At 40.3% G+C, this 27,064-nt stretch overlaps 1 protein-coding gene across 2 annotated transcripts in view; it reads right to left on the bottom strand.

Annotated features, from left to right (window-relative positions):
• Positions 1 to 27,064, bottom strand: part of LOC136132226 (nesprin-1-like) — a 74,195-nt gene that overhangs the window by 25,025 nt on the left and 22,106 nt on the right. For both annotated transcript variants that reach the window (XM_065889129.1, XM_065889128.1), the window contains 5 exons: positions 18,084 to 18,246; positions 6,796 to 6,983; positions 5,504 to 5,654; positions 2,101 to 2,283; positions 1,695 to 1,832 (listed from right to left, as the gene is read on the bottom strand). In XM_065889129.1, coding sequence (XP_065745201.1) covers positions 1,695 to 1,832; positions 2,101 to 2,283; positions 5,504 to 5,654; positions 6,796 to 6,983; positions 18,084 to 18,246 — 823 coding nt within the window. The remainder of the gene's footprint in view (positions 1 to 1,694; positions 1,833 to 2,100; positions 2,284 to 5,503; positions 5,655 to 6,795; positions 6,984 to 18,083; positions 18,247 to 27,064) is intronic.

The following is a 27,064-nucleotide window of genomic DNA, read 5'->3' as shown; positions in this document are numbered from 1 at the left end:
CTGGGGGCCCCTGATGAAAAGCAATGGTAACAGTGCCACTGAAATAAATTCAGCATTTTGAAGAATTATATTGGATATTTTAATTTTAGATTTCCTGACACGTCAAACGTGACGAAGGAAAGCCATCCAAATGACACTGTCACAAATTCTTCTCAGATGATTTTTTAAAATTGTTTCAGGACATAAGTAGGCATGATTATAATTATTTGAAAAAAAGGTAATTCTGGAGGATTATTTAGACTCATTCTATATGATTCAAAACAGTTCAGCTACAGGGGACAAGTTTCAGGGGATAAATTTTAATTCAACACAAGAATAAACTCTGGAGAAACTTCCCTGGTGGCGTGGTGGTTAAGACTCCGTGCTCCCAAAGCAGGGGGCCCGGGTTCGATCCCTGGTCAGGGAACTAGATCCCACAAGCGTGCGGCAACTAAGGGTTCGCATGACAAAACTAAGGAGCTGACGAGCCGCAACCAAGGAGCCCACCTGTCGCAACTAAGGTCCTACGCAACCCCCCCCCCAAAAAATGAATAAACTCTGGAATAGTTGAAATTGTACAACAATAAAAAGACTGCCAGGGGAGAAGGAGGGTGTTAATAAGTGCCGTGACCCTGTCAGAGTCCAAAGAGAAAAGATCCAACTACCACTTGGTAGAAAACGAAGCTTTTAAATATTGATTTACCTGTGAAATGACTTGCGAGAATTGAGGTGAAGGGAGGGATGGAGAGAGAGAGGCTGGGCAGAATGCCAGGGCTATTTTATGATTTTTTTAATCCTGAGAATCACTGATTAAAAGTAACTTCCTTGTTTTATTATAACAACCTTAAAGTTATGGGCATCATGACTATTCTTTAAAAAAAAAAAACTACCTTATCTTAGGAGGAAAATTTCACAAGCTGCACTGCATATTATTCAAGATGTTAAACACTCTTCCTTTCAGGGAATCCTTACATCTAATATATATCCCTCCCCATTTAAAATGTTTAACTAGCCACTGTGTTTGAGTTATATACTGAAACACACCAAACATGCTTAAAAACTAACTTGGCACCTAAGAATGTAGACTATGTGGAATGAAATCCCAACACGAGAAAGTTGAACTGCTCTGGATCATGTCAGTCAAACAATTTGAAGGTGCTAGAAACAAATCAGAGAAAACAACAAGAACTAAAAACAACAATCCTGGTGATCAAGTTAATAATTAAAGTGTATATGTTAACGGGAGTTGTATCTCTGGGTAATGCTCTTCATTTCATTTTTAATATCTTTCTTATTTTCTGAATTTGTTTTCAAACAAGAAGAACTAATTTTCTGGGCTTCCCTGGTGGCGCAGTGGTTGGGAGTTCACCTGCCAATGCAGGAGACATGGGTTCAAGCCCTGGTCTGGGAAGATCACAGAGTGGCTAAGCCCATGCACCACAACTACTGAACCCACGTGCCACAACTACTGAAGCCCGCGTGCCTAGAGCCCGTGCAGTGCAATGAAGAGTAGCCCCCACTTGCCGCAACTACAGAAAACCCACTCGCAGCAACAAAGATCCGATGCAGCCCAAAATAAAAAAATATAAAGAAATAAATTTATAAAACAAAAAAAGAACAGTTCTTTAGTATGTGCTTCACAAAAGTATCTAAAAAATCCTTTCCTCTTCAGACTCTTAGCACTGATAATTTGAAAAAAACCCCTAATTTATCACCTTGAGTTGCTTTATTTTAGCTTGAACATCACACTCGGAAAAATGCTCAATGTTAGTGAGCTGCAAATCCATCTCTGTCAGCCACACCAGGATGCTGTCCCGTGCAGTCTCAAACTCCTCCCGCTGGCCAATGAAATGCTGGATGTGAAAAGAAAAGAATAAAAGTGAAAAGCCCACAAACACGTGCTGAGATGGAACCGCCAATTCCAACATTCTCCTGGAAAGTCATTTTCTCAACGAGCTACCAGAACCCTGCAATTTTTTGCCATATAAATTCATGCTAGATACCTCAATCTCTTGCCATCCCAGTCTTACAAAGTCACTGAGACTATGTCCTAATATTGTGTACAAACGGCCCAATCCTGTCCTCCGGGCCTCTAGGCTACAGAGGAGGCGTAGTATAGACCTTGAGTCTGCGCAAGATGGAGGTGACGCGCTTCTGCAGGTTGTCCCATCTCTGGTTGCCTTCGTGGATCATATGTTTCAGGCTGCACGCCGAGTCGGTGCGGTTCTCTCTGGCCAGGCGGCGGTACTGCTTGTTGATCAGTTCCAGCTGGGTCAGGGTCTCATGGACCTGTCGCTGGAAACCCTAAGACCACAAAGAGGCACATCAGACAGGGAGATCAGCGGAGGGCTCTCAGCAAGGGTGTCTGGGCTTCACATTGTGATGTCAGGCAGAACAGGAAGTCAACTCTTCCCCCAAAATGGGAAAAGACAATTTCTAACCAGCATATACTTCCACTTGTTAAAGTAAAGTAATGTAATCGGTGTGGCTTAAGGAAAGGGAGTTGATCAAACAAAAATATGAAAGAAAATGGCAAACAGTAATAAATATATGTATATACACAAATATATATACAATATAAATATATAATATATGCACATACATAGAGAACATACACGCATACATATGACATATACATATATATAGAATACACACATACACATATAACACGTACACATATATAATATATACATCAGAACATACACATACACATATATAATATAGTTTTTAAAATAATTAACAGCCTGAAAAAACTTTCCCATAAAGCAAACTGATTACATAAATATGTATGTATGCTGAAATGTGAGTTTAAAATGTTCAAAATTTCTGATGTCCACACTGAGAAAAGATATCATAGAACTGTCTCTTTAATTTGTAAAATATGTTCTTTCCTAAGAAATCCAGAAATTGCCTCAATTCTGGCATCCGTTAAAAAAAATAAAACTACCTTTTGCTGAAGGTCTTCTAAATGCAAGCTATTATTAACTTTTAAGAAAGACAGCTTAGTAAAAAAAGTGTGGAACATGCTCTATTTCTTTTTTGTTGCCCTCCTGAATGACTCAGTTTTCATAAAACGTTTTAGAGCTGATGTGACACCTTACATAGTAGTAGCTATTTACTTCGGAGGTTACCCCAAGCACAGCTTAGAGTTTCCACAGGTAAAATACTCTCTCTTCTTTTTCTCTGTAATGTAGCATAAGCCTAGCATAAGAATCATTTGGTTTTATTTCAAACTTATGTGTATGATTTATGACTGATTTTCATCCTGGCACTGGACAGAAAATTGTATAACTGATTGGACTGTACTCAAATCCCCAAGTTTTGCTTCCTTTGGCTTGTCACACTATTTACATGCCACCACACTTCTGCCTCTGAAATGGTTTTTCTTCTGAGAGTTGCTTTAAGAACCTTTATCCAAGTAAATCCAACCTTGTATTCTACAAACTTTAAATTATTTCCCCAGAAAAGGAAGTGGTGAGGAAAGTTCAGCTTTTGCCATTACTGGAAGTCACAGAATATGTTTTCTCACTGGCGTGAACGCGGGCACCATGGTTGGGTACCCCAGCACACCCAGATCTGTCCCCAATATTTGTGCAATTGAACAGGCAAAGATCGCCGTAAACAAAATTTTGTTTTTGTAATTTATTTCTGTCTCTTAAGAAAATTAACTACAAAGATAAGTGATAAAACCATTCATTTTAACTAGCTATATAACTATATAGCATTATAAGCTTAACTACATGGCTGACCTTTGCTATAAAATCTGAGGGTCTAAAATAGCATCAACAAGGATCTTACTTAATCTGCTTTGTAGTGTAAGACAACTATAGAAGGTTTAACCTTTATGAAGCTGCGTGTAATAAGATGCAGTACAAGAATATTTCCACTAGCATTGGTTCACACTGGGATGATCTGAAATCTACTGCAGAATTTACTGTGGCTTTTTACTAGAACTTTTCTAAGGGAAAACCTTTTACATAGGATTTTTTTCCCCCTGGAATTTAGTGGTGTAGTTACATATAAGTGCATATTCAGACATCAGAATAACTTATTTATTTCACATAGTATTTGAACACTTTTATAGATTCATGACTTGCCCATCTACGACTCGTAGATTTTAAACTCCACAAGAACAAAAACTAAACTTCACGTTTAGTTCATAACAGGCCTCAAAAAATGCCTGGTTAACTGGCATCACAAGGTAAAAATAAATCCAGCTGAATTTGCTTGGATTTTTTTAGTCTTAGTTTAAAATATCTCAGGGAGCTTGGGGCAGACTTAGCAACCAAGAATGATTTTTGTAAGATCCATGCATCAGAACTGCTCTCTGTCAGCGTATCTGAGAACACAACTGCCGATCGGTGGGCATTGATGGGAAAAGAAACTTCAAATCAAAAAATGGTCAGCTTAAGGCTACGTCAGGTCCTCTGTGAAAATGAGAGGCTGAGAAGTTGGGATTTCATCCTGTCACAGTGACAGAGCAAGCCTCGAGACTGCGCAGAACGGCACGGAACTAGGATCTGTTACTGAATGATTCCTTTGTTTATGAATACAACTATACTGCTGCCATTTTTGTCTCTATAAAATTGAAAAATCTTGGTGACTCAAGAATGGCGCTGCTCTTCATTTATAATTAGAGATGGTTTATGATTTAAAATATTTGATCAATTCTGGAGCCAATTCTATTTGATCAATGATTAAAAAATACATATACATCTATGCTCCAGTTAGGTTAAAAAAAAATCAAGAAAATACATTGAAAGACAGATAGATGTTTTTGGTTTTGTTTTTTGAACATCTTTATTGGAGTATAATTGCTTTACAAGGGTGTGTTAGTTTCTGCTTCATAACAAAGTGAATCAGTTATTGATTCAGATATGTCCCCATATCTCTTCCCTCTTGTGTCTCCCTCCCTCCCACCCTCCCTATCCCACCCCTCTCGGTGGTCACAGAGCACCGAGCTGATCTCCCTGTGCTATGCGGCTGCTTCCCACTAGCTATCTATTTTATGTTTGGTAGTTATATATATGATCATGCCACTCTCTCGCTTTGTCACAGCTTACCCTTCCCCCTCCCCATATCCTCAAGTCCATTCTCTAGGAGGTCTGTGTCTTTGTTCCTGTCTTGCCCCTAGGTTCTTCATGACCATTTTTTTTTTTGGTATGGAAAACCATCATATCTGAATCTTAGAAGGTTGACTGTAAAAAATTATGAAATCAAAAGAATGCCAAGATCTTTTGGGGGGGAATCATGATTCGTGTTTTCTAACAGAATTGAATAATTCTATAATGTAATGAAGAGCGTTACTACTTTATTTGTAATTCTTGACAATCTTAAAGTAAAAACTTCCTTTCTCTTCTTCTTTGCCTACTTATGAGGTAACAATAAAGATGGCCAGAAAGTCAGCACCTAGCTGTTTGAACAAATAATATGTAGGTGAACAGATTTAGGTCTTGGGACACCAACTACCAGCTGGCTACTCTCGTAGCAAAATAAAGATGAAATATTTGAAACTGAAAATCACCTCAAATTTCTTTAGTTCGTCCTTGGCAACTGTATAGAGCACCCCAGAAGAGCTGGGGAAGGCAGCTACCCTTTCCGAGCATTTCAGCCAATCTTCAAAACGAGAAAAGTCATCCAGAAACTTCTGCCACAATCTCCACGTCTCTTCAATTCTAAGACAGAAATGAAAGAAGAGAATCTGATCGCTTGAGACTGTTTGTGCTCCAGAACCCTGTCTGGTACCTGCAACAGGACTAAGAGTGCCCAAAACAAGCAACCGGGTGCCAAAAAATAACCGTTCCTTGAGCCAAACTTGCCCAGACTGAAAAAGAAACAACTGTTTGAGCTAAGATGAAACAGCTGTGCGTGCGGGCATGTGTGTGTGTGTGTGTGTGTGTGTGTGTGTGTGTGTGTTTAAACACACATCCTGCAGCTCTGGATTTGGAATTAGTCCAACTGAGTAAGACAAGCACATGGTGTGAACTGTTCTGGGTTCACGCAAGGAAGTTTAAAAGTGCAACACCGTGGGCTTCCCTGGTGGCGCAGTGGCTGAGAGTCCGCCTGCCGATGCAGGGGACGCGGGTTCGTGCCCCGGTCCGGGAAGATCCCACATGCCGCGGAGCGGCTGGGCCCGTGAGCCATGGCCGCTGAGCCTGCGCGTCCGGAGCCTGTGCTCCGCAACGGGAGAGGCCACGACAGTGAGAGGCCCGCGTACCGCCCAAAAAAAAGTGCAACACCATGCCTGCAGTGCACATGCATACCAAGCTTCTGTTGAACTTATACTAAGGTTTGAAAATCCATTTAAGTTCAATGTCAAATTTACCCTAATCAAAATCTACCGATGATGGCAAGATAAACAGTATCCTTTCAAGCGTTCCCCAGAGAGCACAAAGATTATGTGCCTGAAGTCACTGTGATAATTTTCTAACATAATCACTATTTTTTTTACCACCTTGAATTTCAAAGGGCTTAAAGATATGTCCTTTGTTTTATTATTTCCTTTTTCATGAAAGAATGTTAGTTTTCCAGAGCACCAATTCTGTAACATTATATTTGTTCAGCAAGGGCGTATTTTAATTTCTCTGAATTATATTTAAACTGTTAGGTCAGGTGTAACTTGGCTTGTTATATTTATATATGACCTCTATACGTACTTATTTTCCCAAGTAAATGGAGATGACGGTAACTTTGGGAAACCAAGGCTATTTTTGGACACTGCAACCAAAAGCAAATAGTGAACCGTAGACACTCTGGGTAAATTTTTTGTTTTTTTGGTCCTTCCTTTTTCGCAACTGTTTGCACAGCCCGGCTTACTTTAGCCTTCTTTCCATGGACACAGCACAGATATTTCTCCATCGCCGGTCCAGGTTGCGCGTAGCCTGCTGGATGGAACCGCACTCAGCATCTGTGGCACAGGCATCACAGTCATGCAGGAGAACCTCGCACAGGTTGAGAACAGAGGCCACACCCGTGCTGTGTTTCTCTATGTCTCTCTGAAGCTCCTGCAAGGAAGGAGACATGCTTCATTCAAACGCTTGTGTACAGATAGGAGAGACCGCAGCAGTATATTCACTGACTCAGAAATGGTCAGGCAAAACCTCGACAAATATTTCATTTGCTTGAACGCGTGAAGTTTCTTCAAGTTCCTTTACAAAATACCGCAACCTCAGAAGTATGAGAAAATGAACCTAGAAATACTTTAGCTATGTGAGCAAAGCCAAAATATCAACTGAACAAATAAAAGCGACTACGTCAACTGTATTGAGTAAAATGAGCTTCTTTAGTGATAGAAAAATGAATCTTGCCCCAGTCTCTACTTCACAGATATATCCCTTCCATTCCAATCCACAGATCAATCAGTCAAAGGAATACATGTGTTCCTGTTAAGAGCTGGCACTCAAAAACTGCGATTTGATATCCAAAGATCTACAAACTGTTTTAAACAGTTAATGCCCCCATCGTTAAAAGGGACCATGGTTGAAGGGACCTAGGTCTTCCGTCATGTATGGCATCGTTATCAGCAGCAGCCTCCTCAGTGAGCAAATTTAAATGTAGGACAGAAATAGGAAGATATGAAATATGATAATAAAGTTCAATTTTTGTAATATTTTTATTTTCTATTTGTAGACCAGCAATTCCTGTGATAACTTCCATATAACTGAGAGGTTATGCAAGAGATTTGAAACGACAGTTTAGTGAAATAGAAATATTGCACAGAATTTATTTTCTTGTGTCTACGGAGTTTATGAAATCTCCAAAATTAATCAAAGGCACCGTTATTGCATTCAACAATAAGCTAGAGTTTGTATAGAAGATATTAGAACACGGTGTTAAGGAGAAAAACAGGAAGAAGAATATACATACAAGAATATAAATCCCAGCTACCTGAGTAAGTTGAGGAATTATCAAGAGAAAAGCTACGCAAATTCGAGAACTGTATAAAAGAAAAGGAGGGCTTCCCTGGTGGTGCAGTGGTTGAGAGTCCGCCTGCTGATGCAGGGGACACGGGTTCGTGCCCCGGTCTGGGAAGATCCCACATGCCGCAGAGCGGCTGGGCCCGTGAGCCATGGCCGCTGAGCCTGCGCGTCCGGAGCCTGTGCTCCGCAATGGGAGAGGCCACAACAGTGAGAGGCCCGCGTACAGCAAAAAAAAAAAAAAAAAAAAAAAAGAAAAGGAAAATACATTGAAGACCTTGATGAATAGGGCAAGCAAAACATGACACCAACAGGCCTCCTTTTTAATAATGGAATACTCTGAGTAAACTGAGTTAAAAGCTCAACAGAAAAAATAATGCACATTTTGCATTTATATTCTATGCGGTTAATATGAAGATTTCACATGGTAGAACTCTGGGCAAATTCAATGCCTTGTTTATCATTCACCTGTTGATGAACACTTGGTTGTTTACATGTATTCACTTGTAAATAATGCTGCAATGAACATGGGGGTGGAGATACCTTCTTCAAGATAGTGATTTCATTTCCCTCAGATACATACAAAAGTGGAATTGCTGGAACATATGGTAGCTCTATTTTTAGTTTTTTGAAGAAAGTCCATACTCTTTTCCATAGTGGCTGCACCAACTTACATTCCCACCAACAGTGTACAAGGGTTCCATTTTCTCCAAATCCCTGTCAGTACTTTTTATCTCTTGTCTTTTGATAATAGCCATTTTAACAGGTGTGAGGTGATATATTATTATGGTTTTTATTTGCATTTCCATGATGATTAGTGATGCTGAGCATCTTTTCATGTACCTGTTGGCAATTTGACTATCTTCTTTGTAAAGATGTCTATTCAGGGCTTCCCTGATGGCGCAGTGGTTGAGAGTCTGCCTGCCGATGCAGGGGACACGGGTTCGTGCCCCAGTCCGGGAAGATCCCACATGCCGTGGAGCGGCTGGGCCCATGAGCCATGGCTGCTGAGCCTGTGCTCCGCAACGGGAGAGGCCACAACAGTGAGAGGCCCACGTACCGCAAAAAAAAAAAAAAAAAAAAAAATTGTCTATTCAGGTCGTTTGCCCATTTTTAAATTGGATAATTTATTTTTTGCTATTCATTTGTAGGAATTCTTTGTATATTTTAGATATTAACCCCGATCAGATATGTGGTTTGCAAACATTTTCTCTCATTCCTAGTTTGCCTTTGCATTTGGTTGATCATTACTTTTGCTGTGCAGAAGCTTTATAGTTTGATTTAGTCCCACCTATTCATTTTTGTTTTTGTTGGTTGTGCTTTCAAAAATCACTGCCCGGGCTTCCCTGGTGGCGCAGTGGTTGAGAGTCCGCCTGCCGATGCAGGGGACGCGGGTTCGTGCCCCGGTCCGGGAGGATCCCGCGTGCCGCGGAGCGGCTGGGCCCGTGGGCCATGGCCGCCGAGCCTGCGCGTCTGGAGCCTGTGCTCCGCAACGGGAGAGGCCACAACAGTGAGAGGCCCGCGTACCACAAAAAAAAAAAAAAAAAAAAAAAAATCACTGCCCAAGACCAATGTCAAGAAGCCTTTTCCCTATGTTTTGCTCTAGGTTTCAGGTCTTAAATTTAAGTCTTTAATCCATTTCAAGTTAATTTTTCTAAGCTGTGTAAAATAGAGGTCTAGTTTAACTCTTTTGCATGTGAATATCCAGTTTTTCCAACACAATATTTTGAAAAAACTACCTTTTCCCCATCGAGTATTCTTATTAGTCAAATATTACTTGACTGTGTATGTGTGGGTTTATTTCTGGGCTCTCTATTCTGTTCCACTGGTCTATGTGTCTGTTTTTATGCCAGTACCATATTGTTTTGATTACTATAGTTTTGAAATATAATTTGAAAGCATAAAGTATGATGCCTCCAGCTTTGTTCTTCTTTCTCAGGACTGCTTTGGCTATTAGGGGTCTTTTTTGGTTCCATATGACTTTTAGGATTTTTTTCTATTTCTGTAAAAAGTGCCATTGGAATCTTGACAGGGATTGAATTGAATCTATACATTGCTTTGGTTGTATGCACATTTTAACAATATTAATTCTTCCAATACATGGAATATCTTTCCATTTATTTGTGTTTTATTCAATGTCTTTCATCAATGTCTTATAGTGTCAAGAGTACAGATTTTTCACCTCCTTGGTTGAATTTATTCCTAAGTATTTTACTGTTTTTACTGTTATTGTAAATAGGATTGTTTTCGTTGTTTATTTTCCAGATACTTCATTGTTAGTGTATGGAAACACAGTGATGTTTGTATGTTAAATTTGTATGCTACAACTTTCCTGAATTTATTAGTTATAAAAGTCTTCTGGTGGAGTCTTTAGGATTTTTCTATATATAAGACCATGTCACCTGCAAACAGAGACAATTTTTACATCTTCCTTTCTGAGCTGGATGTCTTTTATTTCTTTTTCTTGTCTGAGTTCTCTGGCTGGGCCTTCTAGTGCTATGCTGAATAGAATTGGTGAGAGTGGGTACCCTTGTCTTGTTTCTGATCTTAGAGGAAAAGATTTCAATCTTTCACCACTGAGTATGTTAGCTGTGGGTGTGTCATATATGTCCTTTATTATGTTGGGGTCCATTCCTTCTGCACCCAATTTGTTGAGAGTTATTATCATTTGAATTTTGTCAAATGCTTTCTCTGCATCTATTGTGATGATCGTATGATTTTTATCTTTCATTTTAGTAATGTAATGTATTACATTTACTGATTTGCACATGTTGAATCATTCTTACATTCCAGAATGAATCCAACTTAATCACAGTGTATAATCCTTTTAATGTGCTGATGAATTTGGTTTGCCAGTACTTTGTTGAGAATTTTTGCATCGATATTCTTCAGGCATATTGGTTGACAGTTTTCTTTTCCTATGGTGTCCTTATCTGGCTTCAGTATCAGGGTAATGTTGGCCTCATAAAACGAGTTTGAGAATGTTCTTTTCCCTTCAATTTGTTGGAAGAGTGAGATGAGTTGGCTGTAAATGTTTGGTAGAGTTCACCTATGAAACCATCTGGTCTTGGACTTTTCTTTGTTGGGAGGTTTTTAATTATTGATTCCACCTCCTTCCATTATTGATCTGCTCAGATTTTCTGTTTCTTCATGATTCAATATTGGTAGGTTGTATGCTTCTAGGAATTATCCACTTCTCCTAGGTTGTCCAAATTGTTGGCTTATAATTGTTCAGAGTAGTCTCTTATGATCCTTGGTATTTCTTGTAATGTGCCCATTTTCATTTATAATTTTAATTTATTTTGGTCCTTTCTCTTTTTTAATTGATTACTCTAGCTAAAAGTTTGTCAATTTTGTTTATAATTCAAAGAACCAACTCAGTTTCGTTCATCTTTTCTGTTGTTTTCCTATTCTGTATTTCATTATTTCTGCTCTACTCTTTATGATTTCCTTCCTTTTGCCAACTTTGGGCTTAGTTTTTTCATTTTTTTTCTAGTTCCTTGAGGTATAAAGTTAGGTTGTTTATTTGAGATCCTTATTTTTTCTTAATGGAAGCATTTATCACTATAAACTTTTCTCCTAGAACTGCTTTTGCTGCATCCCATACGTTTTGGTATGTTGGGTTCCTTTTTTTGTTTATCTCCAGATATTTTTTTATTTCTCTTTTGATTTCTTCTTGGATCCACTGGTTGTTCAGGAGTGTGTTGTTTAATTTCCATGTATTTGTTAATTTTCCAGCTTTCTTCCTGTTATTGATTTCTAGTCTCACATCATTGTGGCTGGAAAAGATACTTGATGTAACGTCCATTTTCTTCTATTTATTAAGACTAGTTTTGTGATCTAACATATAATCTCTCCTGGAAAACGTTCCATGCTCTGAGGTTGGGGTGGGCCTGGGGGTGCTGCTGGCTGGGCCCTACAGTCACCTCTGACTGGGAGGTCACAGGGTACGTCCCCTGGCAGGGCAGTGACACTGGCTGGACCCTGTGATTGGGCAAGGCTACGAGCTGGTCTCTGCAATTGGCCTTTTTTAAAAAATTTATTTATTTATTATTTATTTAATTTCTTTTTGGCTGTGTCGGGTCTTAGCTGCGGCACGCGGGATCTTTCGTTGTGGTGTGTGGGCTTCTCTCTGGTTGTGGCGCACAGGATCCAGAGCACGTGGGCTCTGTAGTTTGTGGCACGTGGGCTCTCTAGCTGAGGTGCGCAAGCTCAGTAGCTGTGGAGCGCGGGCTTAGTTGCTCTGCGGCATGTGGGATCTTAGTTCCCTGACCAGGGGTCGAACTCGCGTCCCCTGCATTGGAAGGCAGATGCTTTACCACTGGACCACCAGGGACGTCTCACTGAAATTGCTCTTGATGGGGTCTCAGGCTGTGCTTCCAGACCAGAAGGTGCTGCTGGCTGGACTCTGTGTTCAGGTGAGGCCTCAGGCTGTGCTCTGTGATCATGCAGGGCTGCAGGCTGTGCCTTGGAGTTGGGCAGGGCCACAGTCTAGGCTTTGCCATCAGGTAGACCACTGGCTGTGCTCCCCCGTTGGGCAAGATTACTGGTCAGGCTCTCTGGTTAGGAGAGCCTGCCAGCTGAATCCCACGGTGAGTGGGCCTAGAGACTGTGCTCCATGGTCTAGCTGGGTTGTCGTCTAAGCTTTCTTCTTGGGTGGGGTCGCAGGCTATGCTTGGTAATTGGACGGGGTCACTGGCTGGGCTTCCTGACCAGGCAAGGTTGCAGGCTATGTTCAGTAATCAGACAAGGCCCTTGGGTGGACTCCACCACTGAGCAGAGTTGTAGTCTGGGCTCCATGGCTGGGTGTGGTTGTAGGCTGGGCTCTGAGGATGCCTACGGTCACTGTTCAGGCTCCTTGGTTATGCAAGGCCAGAGGCTATGCTCAACAGTTGGTAGGGCTTCTGGCTTGGCTCCCCGCCCAAGCAGGGCTGTTGGATGCGCTCCATGGCTGCCTGGATTCTCTGGCCAGGCTTCCTGGTGGGGGGGTACGGAGACTATGCTCAGCTGTTGGGTGGGGCTGGGAATCTGCCTCCCTGCCCAGGCCGGGGGGTAGAAAGAGCTCCAAGGCCTGTAATGCCAGTTGTCCGGGGACCCAAATGAAGCAGAGCTGCTGAGTTTGCAGGCTGGACGGGGCCACTGGCTGGTCTCTGCTGATGAGCAGAGACGCTGGCTGGCATCCCCGCTTGGGTGCAGCTGCAAGCAGGAATGCAGCCCACCAAGATCTGAGTGCAGGTGCTGGAAGCCCCACACCCCTTCTCCATCTCTATCTGATCCCCCGTGACTGAGCCTCATCGATTTCCTTAGTGATCCCCATGAAGAGAGACCCAAGTGGGCCTCGTGGGAAGCGTCATACAATACTGGGGGAGCTGGGTGTCCACTTTGGCCTCTCTCTTTTTTTTTAATTTTCGGCCGTGCCCCACGGCTTGCAGGATCTTAGCTCCCTGACTAGGGATTGAACCTGGGTCCCTGGCAGTGAGAGTATGGAGTCCTAACTACTGGACGGCCAGGGAATTCCCCACCTTGGCCTCTCTTTTCCAACTGGAGAAACCACAGGCTGGAGAGCTCTGGTGCGGTGCTGTGCCAGCCTGGGGCAGGCGATGTGGGCAGAGTGCAGCCACTCCTCTCACCTTCTAACGTGGTCCTTCCCGGTCTCTGATGTCCAAGGGCTGCTGCAGCCTCACCCTGGGTTCTGGGATTTTCACAATGGTGTCCTGTCTATGGATAGTTGCTTGTTGGTCTTCTTGTGATGGGGACTTAAGTCAGGAATGGCTTATGCCACCGTCTTGGTGACATCACTCCTCCATATACTTTTGAATCTCTCTCAGAGGGGAGACTCATAAGGGGAAACCACTGTGGAAACCAGCGATGGCGTGTGAAACCCAGAACTCTAATTGATGGACTGTTGGAGGCTCAGTGTGGACACCTCTGACCGACCCAGTCATGGGGGCCCCCCAGTTTGGTGAGATTTACCTCCAGGAGCTTGACCAGGTTAACACAGTAAACACTGGAGAAAAGTCCCCCTCCCTGTGCTTCTGCTCAGAAGTTTTTGTTCAGATCAATATATAAAATAAGGCTTGAGGGGGTCTTATAATTATATAAGTACACAAATACAGATCACAATTTTAGTCTCAGCTTTAACTTCCATTGGTGATGGCCTCAAATTGTCACATAGTGTCACTGGATTCATTCTTTTTCATTTATACCATAAAGAAATCTGACAAAACATTCTCTGAAGCCATCTCAAGTCTATATATACTTCTGCCCAATTAAATCTATAAGAATTAAGTACATTGGCAAGAGAGACATACAGAAACTCCACATAGGGAAATAGAAGACGATGTATTTTTTACCAATTTAATCTGTCCATTTAAATATTTGTCCGAATTTTTCCCTTTTGGAGACAGATTACTGTTTATCTGTCTTTTCAAACATGGATCCCCAAATGCTACAATTTTTACAAAATCATGGTCAAACAATTTCCATAAAGGAAACTAGTAAATATAATATGATTAAAATAAAATTTGCTAAGTGCCCACTTTATGCTGGGCACTGTGCTAAGTGCTTTTCTTGTTAACCTTTTACAATAACTCGGGGAGCCTTGTACTCATTATCAGCAACCTATATGTTAGGAAGCTGAGGGTTAAGAGTTCATTACTTGGCTCTGGTTCACACAGAAAAGTGGTGAGGCCAGGACTGGAATCCAGAAAGTCTTCAATTTTAACTACTGGTGTACAGGTTTTTTTTTAACCTTTAAATTTTAATTAAAAGGCTATATGAACATTTATTAATATATTAAAAAGTCAAAAACGACTACTAAGCTTCCAGTGAAGTAGTACCCTTTTCATTTCACTCCTGATTCTTCTCCAGAAACAACCATTTCCATCTCTTGTAGCTCTGTCTTCTGGTTTTTACTTCTGTTTTTCTAAGTAACATGTTTATATTGCTATTTCTTGATTTTTAAATGTTAGACATTATCAGTGCTTCTACAGCAGAGAAGGAATAAACTTCTACATGACTCACGGGGCTCCAATGACTATTTTAGCACCTCTTATAGCTAGAGCAATAATCACGTCTTTGCATGATTATGGTGTTTTAATACTTTTCACATTTAAGCAACAAAATATGCTATGGTTATATTTCTTCTCTTACATAACTTTTTGTTTTTCTAAAATCAATAGTTCTCTATCTCTCTCTCTCTCCCTCGCTCTCTTTTTCTCTTTAAAATATGACCCAGCAATTCCACTACTGGGCATATACCCAGAGAAAACCATGATTCAAAAAGACACATGCACCCTAATGTTCACTGCAGCACTGTTTACAACAGCCAGGTCATGGAAGCAACCTAAATGTCCATCAATAGAGAAATGGATAAAGAAGATGTGGTACATATATACGATGGAATATTACTCAGTCATAAAAAAAGAACAAAATTGGGTCATTTGTAGAGACATGGCTGGACCTAGAGACGGTCATACAGAGTTAAGTAAGTCAGAAGAGAAAAACAAATATCATATATTAATGCATATATGTGGAATCTGAAAATATGGTTATGGATGATCTTATTTACAAAGCAGCAATAGAGACACAGATGTAGAGAACAAAAACGTATGGATACCAGGGTGGAAGAGGGGGTGTGTGGGAGGAATTGGGAGATTGGGATTGACATATGTACACTATTGATACTATGCATAAAATAGATAACTAATGAGAATATACTGTATAGCTCAGGGAACTCTACTCTATGCTCTTGTGGTGACCTAAATGAGAAGGAAATCCAAAAAGGAGGGGATAGATGTATACGTATAGCTGATTCACTTTGCTGTACAGTAGGAACTAATGGAATACTGTACAGCAACTATACTCTAATAAAAAAAAATTTATATTGCTAACTGCTATTCTTTCTCGTATGGTGCTAATAAAGCTCCTTCCAGTATGGTTAAGCCCATCAGGTCATCTGGTTCAACTATTTCTTCCTTGGAGATATTCCTCTTAGAGCACCCAGACTCCCTGCTCCTGTCTGGACAGGCTCTTCCTAGGTTGCAGTACCATTGTCATTTGGGACTTCCCTTTAACCATCATCCTGGGGACTTCCTTCTCCTGGGTTGAATATTATTTTTCCTCTCATTTCAGTATATGGAGCATATCTTTCATTAGCTTCTTGTGAATGTGTGCACAGAAGGTAAATATTTTATATATGAAATGGCAGATATATTATTCTAAATCATAAAAAATTTTCTCAGCTTTTTGAAGGCATTCCGTCATTGTCTACTAGCTTCCATCCTTGTTTTGGAGAAATCCAACTTTTTCATCTTGGAAGCTTAAAATCTTCTTTTATCCCCCATGTTCTGAAATTTCATTATAGCTTTGTTTTTAATTTTCCTGGGCACCTGTAGGGTTTGTGTTCTAGAAGTGTGTAAATTTTCAATTTGGGAATGCTTTTTCTGCATTACTCCTTTGGTAATTTCTTCCTTTCCACTTTATTTTGGGGGCAGGGGGACTTTTACAGAGTAACTGAATTGGATTTTGAAACTCACGTGTAAATCCTGGCTGCAGCATAAGCCTGGCTAGTGACCTCATGAGAGGCGATGCTGCGGGGTTTGGCACAGTCTTTCCCTTAATCCCTCTGTTTTTAACAGAGTGGCTCCAGCACAGATGGCGTCCTGTGTCATCGAATCCCAAGTCCCTCTGGATGGCCTTCTCCAGAGAGTCAACAAAGCAGAACTCCCTGACTAGCCGGGCTTAGGGGAAATCTGCTCATCTCACCACTCCTTTCTCAGACTTTCACGCCATTTTCCCTTTAAAGTCCCACAGACTTGATAGCCCCACTTCCTGGGTGAGCGTTTTGGGAACTCTGCGGCGTGAATCAGCTTTCTCCATCCTCCACTCTGCTAACACCATCACTGTTCATCTGTCTGCTTTCCACCTTCCAAATTCTCTCGGATGTCTGGCAGCTCTATCATCTTCTCTTCTGTTCTTTTTGCCATCGTAGGTTTTGACCTTTTATTTGATTAGGGTTTTAGTAGTGGCTGCAACTACGGATGTGTATAATCAATTTCCCATACTTAACTAGATACTGTTTTGATTTTCTTACATTTGCCAAATTACAATACTGGTCATTAGCATTTTAACTCTTGTCACATGTAGATATCATTACCATGTTCTCCAGGAGAATGTCGGGGAGCTGGAGGTCAACCACAACCCCCAGAGTTAATCATCAGAATTTCAAACATCAGAGAGTCCATCAGAGGGTTTTAATCTTACAGAAAATTGAAAAATGTCCTGCTAACAATTTCTTTAAAAATAAATGCTAATTTAAACATCCAACACCTAAAAACTGTATTTTAATAACTGTTCTCTTTGTAAAATAAAATACATAAGCTACTTCATAGGACTAAAGAAATAGGTCTGTTTATACATTTTTTTAAAGTTAAGCAACTTGAATATAATGGCTTAATGTAATGGAAGTAACCAGAGCACAGGCCGAATTTTCAAGGACAATCTAAAGGCATGAAGTAGCAATACTTCTTATGGGGGATTTATGGTGTTTATTACTGACAGCTGGAGTCTACTGTGCTGAGTAAGAATAAGCAAGGGGAGTGGGAAGTGAAAATCCCTTCTGTACGTATTTTTCAGGGTCACCTTCTTTTGCTTTGCTGGGTTGTGTATTGTGCTTTATTTGCTACACACGTGAAGATGACATTACAGTATATGGTCTGCAGGTCATGCAATCCTCCTTGCAAAAGAAAATTATGTTAGACTCTAAAAACTCTAAGTATGCACTGTGATCTTTCTCCAAAGGCTGTATGCAGAAAAAAGAAAAAGGCTCGTTTCTAAGTCCATGGTTGTGAGTTAGCGACCCACAAATAAATAAACAAAACTGTCAGCACTGGTCTGGATACATTATTGCAGCTCAACCTAACCTACCATCTTAGGATGGCTTCTTGGCAGACCAGTGACATTAACCCTACGATGGCAGACCTTCTTAAGAGTCAACTTCGTGAGGAGATGGAACCTATTTGCCCCAAACACCTCTCTAGCCAATGCCTTCCCTTTCTCACCAGTCCTGCCCAGCTTCCTCCAGATTTTCCATCCCAATTCACCATCTCACAATCATGTCTCTATTCTGGCCAGGAGGACAGATTTTCAAGAACCTATTAAGTTTCCTTCCATTGTTTTACATTTTACCTGCTGCTTGTTAAGCTTTTTCTGTATTTCTTCTGAGTCACAGGAATCGTAGACGATCGGCTTGGCCAGCTCTGACTCTATGTGGGCCAGCCACGTTCTCAGGCTGCTCATGTTTTTATCCAGCTGCTGTACAGCGACCAGGGTCTCCTTCAGCTTCTTTACCCTGTGGGCAGAGAAGGAGAGACATCAACTTCAGTGAGAGGCTTCACTCATGTTTCCCTCATGAGCAGAAGCCAGCACTGGGTCTAAAGCCAGAGTCCAGCCTGGCTCAGCCACCTACTGGCTGTGTGACTGTGGGCAGCTGTTCACCCCTCCTGTGTCTCTGTTTCTTTGTCTATAAAATGGAAATGAAGTAAGAGTACTTGTGAGATTTAAATGAGGTGAATGACAGAGGGTGCCAGTACATGGGAAACATTAAAAAAATATCAACCATGGTTATACTCAGCACAGCTATACTAATATAACAGTGATAGAAGCCTCATGGCTGTCATAGAAATTATTACTTTCACAAATAATATAATCTATACTACTTGACTTTTGCAAATAATATAATTTATACTACTATGAAGAATAACTGGGAGGAAAAAGTTAACCTTTCCAATGGATTGTCACCAAACAGATTACACACATCCATGGTTCTAATCACTTCACCCCCTGTGGGATGTATTTCAGCAATATTGTGGCAGAAACTCAGTCAAAAAGAAAGCATACTGAAGATAAAACTGTCAGTGAGATATCACATGCACTTAAGCAATTTGAGCTTTAATGATGCCATATCACGTTAAAGGTAACTAAGAACCTGTTGGATTGTAAGTGGCAGAGGGCAGGTACCCAATCTTCCACCTGAAGAGCCTAATTCAGTATAGTATTCACTACATAGCATGCTTAAAAAATAACGACAAATAACTATTCTCCCATTCTCGCCAGGAAGGAGTAAAAACTCATTCCTTTAAGAATTGTCATTTCTCTAACAATCACCCGTGGACACTTTAAATGTTAAGATGCCAGAAAGACAAAAGAAATCAGATGTGATTATTTTCTTAATAAAATGTACAATCTGACCAGAAATCTGAACATGGAAAAAATGAAATATAACAAAGTGTGGTAAGAACTAAACTAAAGAAGTGAACGAAGTCTCTGGCTAATAAATAAAGAGTGATCAATTCTGTCTGGCCATGTTCAGTAATCATTCATTCATTTACCATTTGTTCATTTCTTTATTCCTCCTACCAACATGTATGGTGCTAGGTGACAGATAAACAGTGATGACTAAAGCTTCATCCTTGCCTTTGAGGAGCTTAGACTTTGAGGAAAGAAGGAAAGTGAAGAAATGACATGTGAGCTGCATCTTGAGAGGTGGATACAAGCCAAGCAGAACATTTCTGGCCTAGGAAACAATGAAGAAGAGCAGAGATTGTGAAGATAAATAGTGTCACAATGCCAAGGAGATCAGTGGTGGACGCACGGGGAAGAGAAACAGGAAAGACAGAAGTGGTCAGAGGAAGAGGTAAGACTGATGGGTGGATGGGAGCAAGATTATAACACTCCCACAGTGACATGACAATGGATTTGTATGTAGTTTCAGAGATAAACAAGAACTTTCCCAAGATCTATTAGCAGAGGAATGTTAAGATGAGTTTTGATTCTGAGTGCGTAAGTCTGAGGCAAGGCTGTGGTAAGAGCTCATTCAGGAAGTACACAGTCCAAGCAGTTTGCATCAAAAGCCTACACCTGGAAACAGTGGGGATAGAGTTGAGGAGTGGATTGCTAAATTCACGAACCGACATGACGTGAGGCAGAAGGAGTTAAGAAATGATGTCTTTTCCAGTTGGGTGACTAGATAGATGCTGCTGCCTCAGAGGACACAGGAATGAGGAGCAAGTTCTTGGGATTAATGGTGCATTAAGTTTGGGGTATGATGAGTCTGTGGGATCAGCTAGACATGTATGGAAATATAGTTCTTAGGTCCAGAAGAGACGACGAAGTTTATTGCATTGGTTTACATACTGCTGGCATAGAGTTGAAGCCCTGTGAAAGGATGTGTTTCATCCTGAAAGGGGTTGGACTAAGAAGAATGAGTTTAAAAAGGTTAAAGAAGGAGGAATCACAGTTGAAGAAAAAATAATCAGAAAGGAAGCAGGTGAAGCAGGGAAGTGTAGCATAAAACTAAAGGCAGGAAATGTTTCAAGAAAGAATTGGTGGTGGGCGGGGGATAGGACTGATGGTAGTTTAGGGTACAAACTTGCAACGAGTAGTAAATAAACCCTAGAGATCTAATGCACAGTGAAGTGAGTATAAACAACAATACTGTACTCTAATTTTTAATGTGATAAATATCGCTACAATGGCAATCATATTACATTATATCAATGTATCAAAGTAACAAGCTTAAATTTACCTTAATTTTACCTTAAATTTACACAATGTTGTGTGTCAAATACATTCAATTAAAAATAATTAAAAAAAAGAAGAAAGTGTTGGTCACAGTGTGATTTGAATGCCTTCTTCATTAGATTTCACCTGGTTTGCCTCACATAAATGCAGATTCTTAGGCCCCAACCCAGTCCTACTGAGTCAGAACCTCTGGGGGTGTGGCCAGGGAATTTACACTTAACAAGCACTCCAAGTAAGCCCTAGGCATGCTTAAGTTTGGAATCATGGGTCTACTTTGTCAAAGGCAGAGCAAGGTAGTTGATGAGGCCTAAAAAGAGACATTCATTAGAAGAGGTCTGCTGACCCTAAGTGAATAGTTCAGCAAGGGCTATGGAAACAGAAAACAGGATGCATTTGAGAGAAATACACTTATAATGAAAGAGGATTGTTAATTATTTTAAAAAAGTAGGCAGCGAAGGTAAGTAAATACAGTATGAATCCTGTAGAATGATCTATCTGGCTACAAGAAAAAACTGATTTTTTGTTTGTTTGTTTTGTTTAATGTAGTTTAATGTTTTGGAATCGTTTAGAATGCTTTTAGGCAGAGAAAAAGGAACTCATGAGGAAGGAGCCAAAGACAGAAGAAAAAGGAGAGAAATTACAGATGAATACAGATGATGGAGTGAGGATGCACAGGAGGCAGGATCAAGGGCGTAGAGCAGGGATAGATAAATTAGATTTGAAAAGTTATTTCCCAGTGAGGGCAGGGTGTCAGCAGGAATTTGGGAGGGACACAGATAATACTTCTCAACTCTATTATTACCAAGTAATAGTAGCAAAAATCGACTACTGAGTCCCTGTTGAGGGCCTGACATGGCTGACTGGATGTATGTACATAGATGGCTCTAAAACGAAAGGTGATGTGGAGGAGGAGCACACGATCAATGATTTCTGGTACAACCCTTACTTAAAATTCAATTCTGCTTTTAGACCGTAAGTTTTTTTATACTTTCCACCTTTTGGTTCAGGACATGTGGTCACCTTACTGACACTGCTCCTAATAGAAATGAATGGCAGATAAGCAAAATATCTCCATCTCCGAGTTGAAAACTTGGTTCAAATAAAGAGGTATCTGCTTGGAAAACATGTCAAGAACAACATGTCTTTTAAAACTCTAGGAATCTTACAAGACTGAACCAGGAAGAAATAGAAAATATGAACAGACCAATCACAAGCACTGAAATTGAAACTGTGATTAAAAATCTTCCAACAAACAAAAGCCCAGGACCAGATGGCTTCACAGGAGAATTCTATCAAACATTTAGAGAAGAGCTAACACCTATCCTTCTCAAACTCTTCCAAAATATAGGAGAGGGAGGAACACTCCCAGACTCAATCTACGAGGCCACCATCACCCTGATACCAAAACCAGACAAAGATGCCACAAAAAAAGGAAACTACAGACCAATTATCACTGATGAACGTAGATGCAAAAATCCTCAACAAAATACTAGCAAACAGAATCCAACAGCACATTAAAAGGATCATACACCATGATCAAGTGGGGTTTACCCCAGGAATGCAAGGATTCTTCAATATACACAAATCAATCAATGTGATAAACCATATTAACAAATCGAAGGAGAAAAACCATATGATCATCGCAATACATGCAGAGAAAGCTTTCGACAAACATCAACACCCATTTATGATAAAAACCCTCCAGAAAGTAGGCACAGAGGAAACTCACCTCAACATAATAAAGGCCATATATGACAATCCCACAGCCAACATCATCCTCAATGGTGAAAAACTGAAAGCATTTCCACTAAGATCAGGAACAAGACAAGGTTGCCCACTCTCACCACTAATATTCAACATAGTTTTGGATGTTTTATCCACAGCAATCAGAGAAGAAAAAGAAATAAAAGGAATCCAAATCGGAAAAGAAGAGGTAAAGCTGTCACTGTTTGCAGATGACATGATACTATACATAGAGAATCCTAAAGATGCTACCAGAATACTACTAGAGCTAATCAATGAATTTGGTAAAGTAGAAGGATACAAAATTAATGTACAGAAATCTCTTGCATTCCTATACACTAATGATGAAAAATCTGAAAGTGAAATCAAGAAAACACTCCCATTTATCATTGCAACAAAAAAAATAAAATACCTAGGAATAAACCTACCTAAGGAGACAAAAGTCCTGTATGCAGAAAATTATAAGACACTGATGAAAGAAATTAAAGATGATACAAACAGATGGAGAGATATACCATGTTCTTGGATTGGAAGAATCAACATTGTGAAAATGACTATACTACCCAAAGCAATCTACACATTCAATGCAATCCCTATCAAACTACCACTGGCATTTTTCACAGAACTAGAACAAAAAATTTCACAATTTGTATGGAAACACAAAAGACCCCGAACAGCCAAAGCAATCTTGAGAAAGAAAAACAGAGCTGGAGGAATCAGGCTCCCTGACTTTGGACTATACTACAAAGCTACAGTAATCAAGACAGTATGGTACTGGCACACAAAAAAATATAGATCAATGGAACATGATAGGAAGCCCAGAGATAAACCCACGCACATATGGTCACCTTATCTTTGACACAGGAGGCAAGGATATACAATGGAGAAAAGACAGCCTCTTCAATAAGTGGTGCTGGGAAAACTGGACAGCTACATGGAAAAGAATGAAATTAGAACACTCCCTAACACCATACACAAAAATAAACTCAAAATGGATTAAAGACCTAAATGTAAGGCCAGACACTATCAAATTCTTAGAGGAAAACATAGGCAGAACATTTTATGACATAAATCACAGCAAGATCCTTTTGACCCAAATCCTGGAGAAATGGAAATAAAAACAAAAATAAACACATGGGACCTAATGAAACTTAAATACTTTTGCACAGCAAAGGAAGCCATAAACAAGACCACAAGACAACCCTCAGAATGGGAGAAAATATTTGCAAATGAAGCAACTGACAAAGGATTAATCTCCAAAATTTACAAGCAGCTCATGCAGCTCAATATCAAAAAAACAAACAACCCAATCCAAAAATGGGCAGAAGACCTACATAGACATTTCTCCAAAGAAGATATACAGATTGCCAACAAACACATGAAAGAATGCTCAACATCATTAATCATTAGAGAAATGCAAATCAAAACTACAATGAGGTATCATCTCACACCAGTCAGAATGGCCATCATCAAAAAATCTATAAACAATAAATGCTGGAGAGGGTATGGAGAAAAAGGAACCCTCAGACACTGTTGGTGGAAATGTAAATTGATACAGCCACTATGGCGAACAGTATGGAGGTTCCTTAAAAAACTAAAAATAGAACTACCATACGACCCAGCAATCCCACTACTGGGCATATACCCTAAGAAAACCATAATTCAAAAAGAATCATGTACCACAATGTTCACTGCAGCTCTATTTACAATAGCCAGGACATGGAAGCAACCTAAGTGTCCACTGATAGATGAATGGATAAAGAAGATGTGGCAAATATATACAATGGAATAATACTCAGCCATAAAAAGAAACGAAATTGAGTTATTTGTAGTGAGGTGGATGGACCTAGAGTCTGTCATACAGAGTGAAGTAAGTCAGAAAGAGAAAAACAAATACCATAATGCTAACACATATATATGGAACCTAAAAAAAAAAAAAAAAAAAAAAAAGGTCATTAAGAACCTAGGGGCAAGACGGGAATAAAGACGCAGACCTACTAGAGAATGGACTTGAGGACAGGGGAATGGGGAAGGGTAAGCTGGGACAAAGTGAGAGAGTGGTAGTGTATATATGGACATATATACACTATCAAATGTAAAATAGCTAGCTAGTGGGAAGCAGTCGCATAGCACAGGGAGATCAGCTCGGTGCTTTGTGACCAGCTAGAAGGGTGGGATAGGGAGGGTGGGAGGGAGGGAGATGCAAGAGGGAAGAGATATGGGGATATATGCATATGTATAACTGATTCACTTTGTTCTAAAGCAGAAATGAATACACCATTGTAAAGCAATTATACTCCAATAAAAATGTTAAGAAAAAAATATAAAATAAAATAAAATTGTAAGAAAAAAAAAAAATCTAGGGATGTGATAGGGAGTTCCCTGGCGGTCCAGTGGTTAAACTCTGAGCTTCCACAAGGGGCACAGGTTGGATCCCTTGTCGGGGAACTAAGATCCCACATGCTGCGTAGTGCAGCCAAGGAACAAAACAAAACAAAACCACCGCCCCCCCAAAACTCTAAGGATGTGATATATTTCAAGGCAGGGATCTGCGATAGAATGTTCTCAAAGACAGAGAACTTGCACTCAGAATCACCTACTATTTCTCAACTCTATTACTTCCAGAGAGTAAAAAAGTGATTCTCAAGCTGGGACCGGTACTGGACCACTTAGGGGTGCTTTCCATCCACACGTGCCACTGCTAACTCTCTTCCCACCTTCTCCCCACCCTCCGTGCCTCCCCAGATGATTATGATAGGCTTCTCTGGTCAGGAGCCACCTCTCTGAAGAAACTGTCTCATAACCAAAGTATTCTGAGAATTTTTTTTTTTTTTTTTTTTTTTTTTTATTCTGAGAATTTTTATTATTTTTTTTTGTGGTACGCGGGCCTCTCACTGCTGTGGCCTCTCCCGTTGCAGAGCACAGGTTCCGGACGCGCAGGCTCAGCGGCCATGGCTCACGGGCCCAGCCCCTCCGTGGCATGTGGGATCTTCCCGGACCAGGGCACGAACCCGTGTCCCCTGCATCGGCAGGCGGACTCTCAACCACTGTGCCACCAGGGAAGGCCCTTTATTCATTTTCCATTGCTTAAAATGGATATCATCACTTCTATTACAGTTTCTATAAATCAATGTTTCTCTCTCCAATGAAAATCTAGACATGACACCATCACTTTTCCTCTGTCATACAAATGCTTAAAAGTATTTTCACGATGGTTGGTTCTTGATAATAATATCTGTATTTCAATAATTATAATAAAAATCCCTATATTTGATCAGTGTATAAAGGCATGCTGAGGTACATTACCTTATATTGTTTTAAAAAATGTGTATTTAAAAAATTATGTTCACGTTCCACAATATATAGGATTGAAAGGGAACAGAAAACATGCATTGCAATATGTTATCATAATTCATAATTCCATTCAAGATAATACTTTTCTAATTAGCTTTATAAGTACAATTTGTACTCTGTCTCTAGGGCATTTCAAGGCATTAGCCTTGAAAAATAATTCCAAGAACTGTTACATACAACCCACTTACATGTATCTCATATGTCAGACAAAATTCACTTGAGCGTCAGTCACTGAATGACAGTTTTTGAGCAGCTACTGGGTATAAAGTTCGGGGTACACATTCTACCAACGACCATGGTGCGGGCTTAGGATTTAACATGACCTTGGCCATCCTGCTTTAGTGTCCCAGATGGAAAGGACAGTCTACAATCAATAAACCCATTGGAATAGGACTGAAGAATGGCTCACTGCACTGCTGTCCATCTTGGTTTTACCCCAATAAGAATATCCTCTCAGGAAGCTCTCCCACTTGACCAGCTTCCTGTCTTCAGGTCTGATAGGATTTGAATGCTGACTATGCTTCGGGATGGGGTTTTAAAGAAAGCCCATGACATCATCAGGGTTTTGTGTGGACCTGGAGGCTGGGAGGGTACTTCACTCAGTGCCTGCTTCCTTCTTGCCCTTGTTCGAACTTCCTGGTATTATTAATGCTCACCTTCCTGCTCCTCATGGGAAGTTCCCTGGAAAGCTGGAACTGTGAATTTCCACTTCGGGTTTTCCCTTTCCACTTTTGGTTGCCAGACTGAGCTTGTTGCCTTGCACAAAGTCGGGTACTATTTAAATGCCTGCTAAACATTAATAATTAGTGTTCTAACTAAAATATTGCTTATTTTGTTCACGTATTTTAATTTCTTTGATATTAAATGTATACTTAAATTTTCCTCTAGGTCCAACATTTGCAAATGGTCTGTTTGCTAAGGACTAAAATTCATTCACTTTCTTGGTTCAGAATGCACTGACAAACTGATCAAAAGATCCAAGGCACAAAGGGATATAAGTAAACACTGTTCCATTGGATATTGTCTACAGTTGCCAAATATTTTACTGGATTAGTAATCTTGTATAACATTGAAGGAATTCCAATAGTCAGAGCAGTTAGTGCAATATGTCAAGGGCATCGTGACGTGGAAATGCTTGTTCATACCGTCTATTAGGGGCAAGTTCCTCTTTCAAATGAACGTGTAAATCTTAGTAAAGTCAGGGAGGGTGAATGCTTAAGTGGTTCTCCTTTCTCATTTTTTAAAAAATGTATTTGACTACAAATAGCAAAATACACTGTGTGTGCGTTGGGGGGAGCAGATGTGAACGGAGAGAAGGTGTGGCATAAGGCCCCCATACATCATCCCTGAGCTATTAAACTTGGTATTTGCAGGACGAGGATCATTCTTCTCTAAGAGAAACGTCCCACATTTTTTTTCATTTCTTTAAAGGAAATCCTTGGGTGAAGCATCACAATAGTTTTATTTATCACTGTAAGAAGTCTGAGCAA

This window comes from Phocoena phocoena, chromosome 12 (genome assembly GCF_963924675.1).
Source record: "Phocoena phocoena chromosome 12, mPhoPho1.1, whole genome shotgun sequence".
NCBI classification, from domain to species: Eukaryota; Metazoa; Chordata; class Mammalia; order Artiodactyla; family Phocoenidae; genus Phocoena; species Phocoena phocoena.
This window is presented reverse-complemented; position numbering and strand designations above follow the sequence as displayed.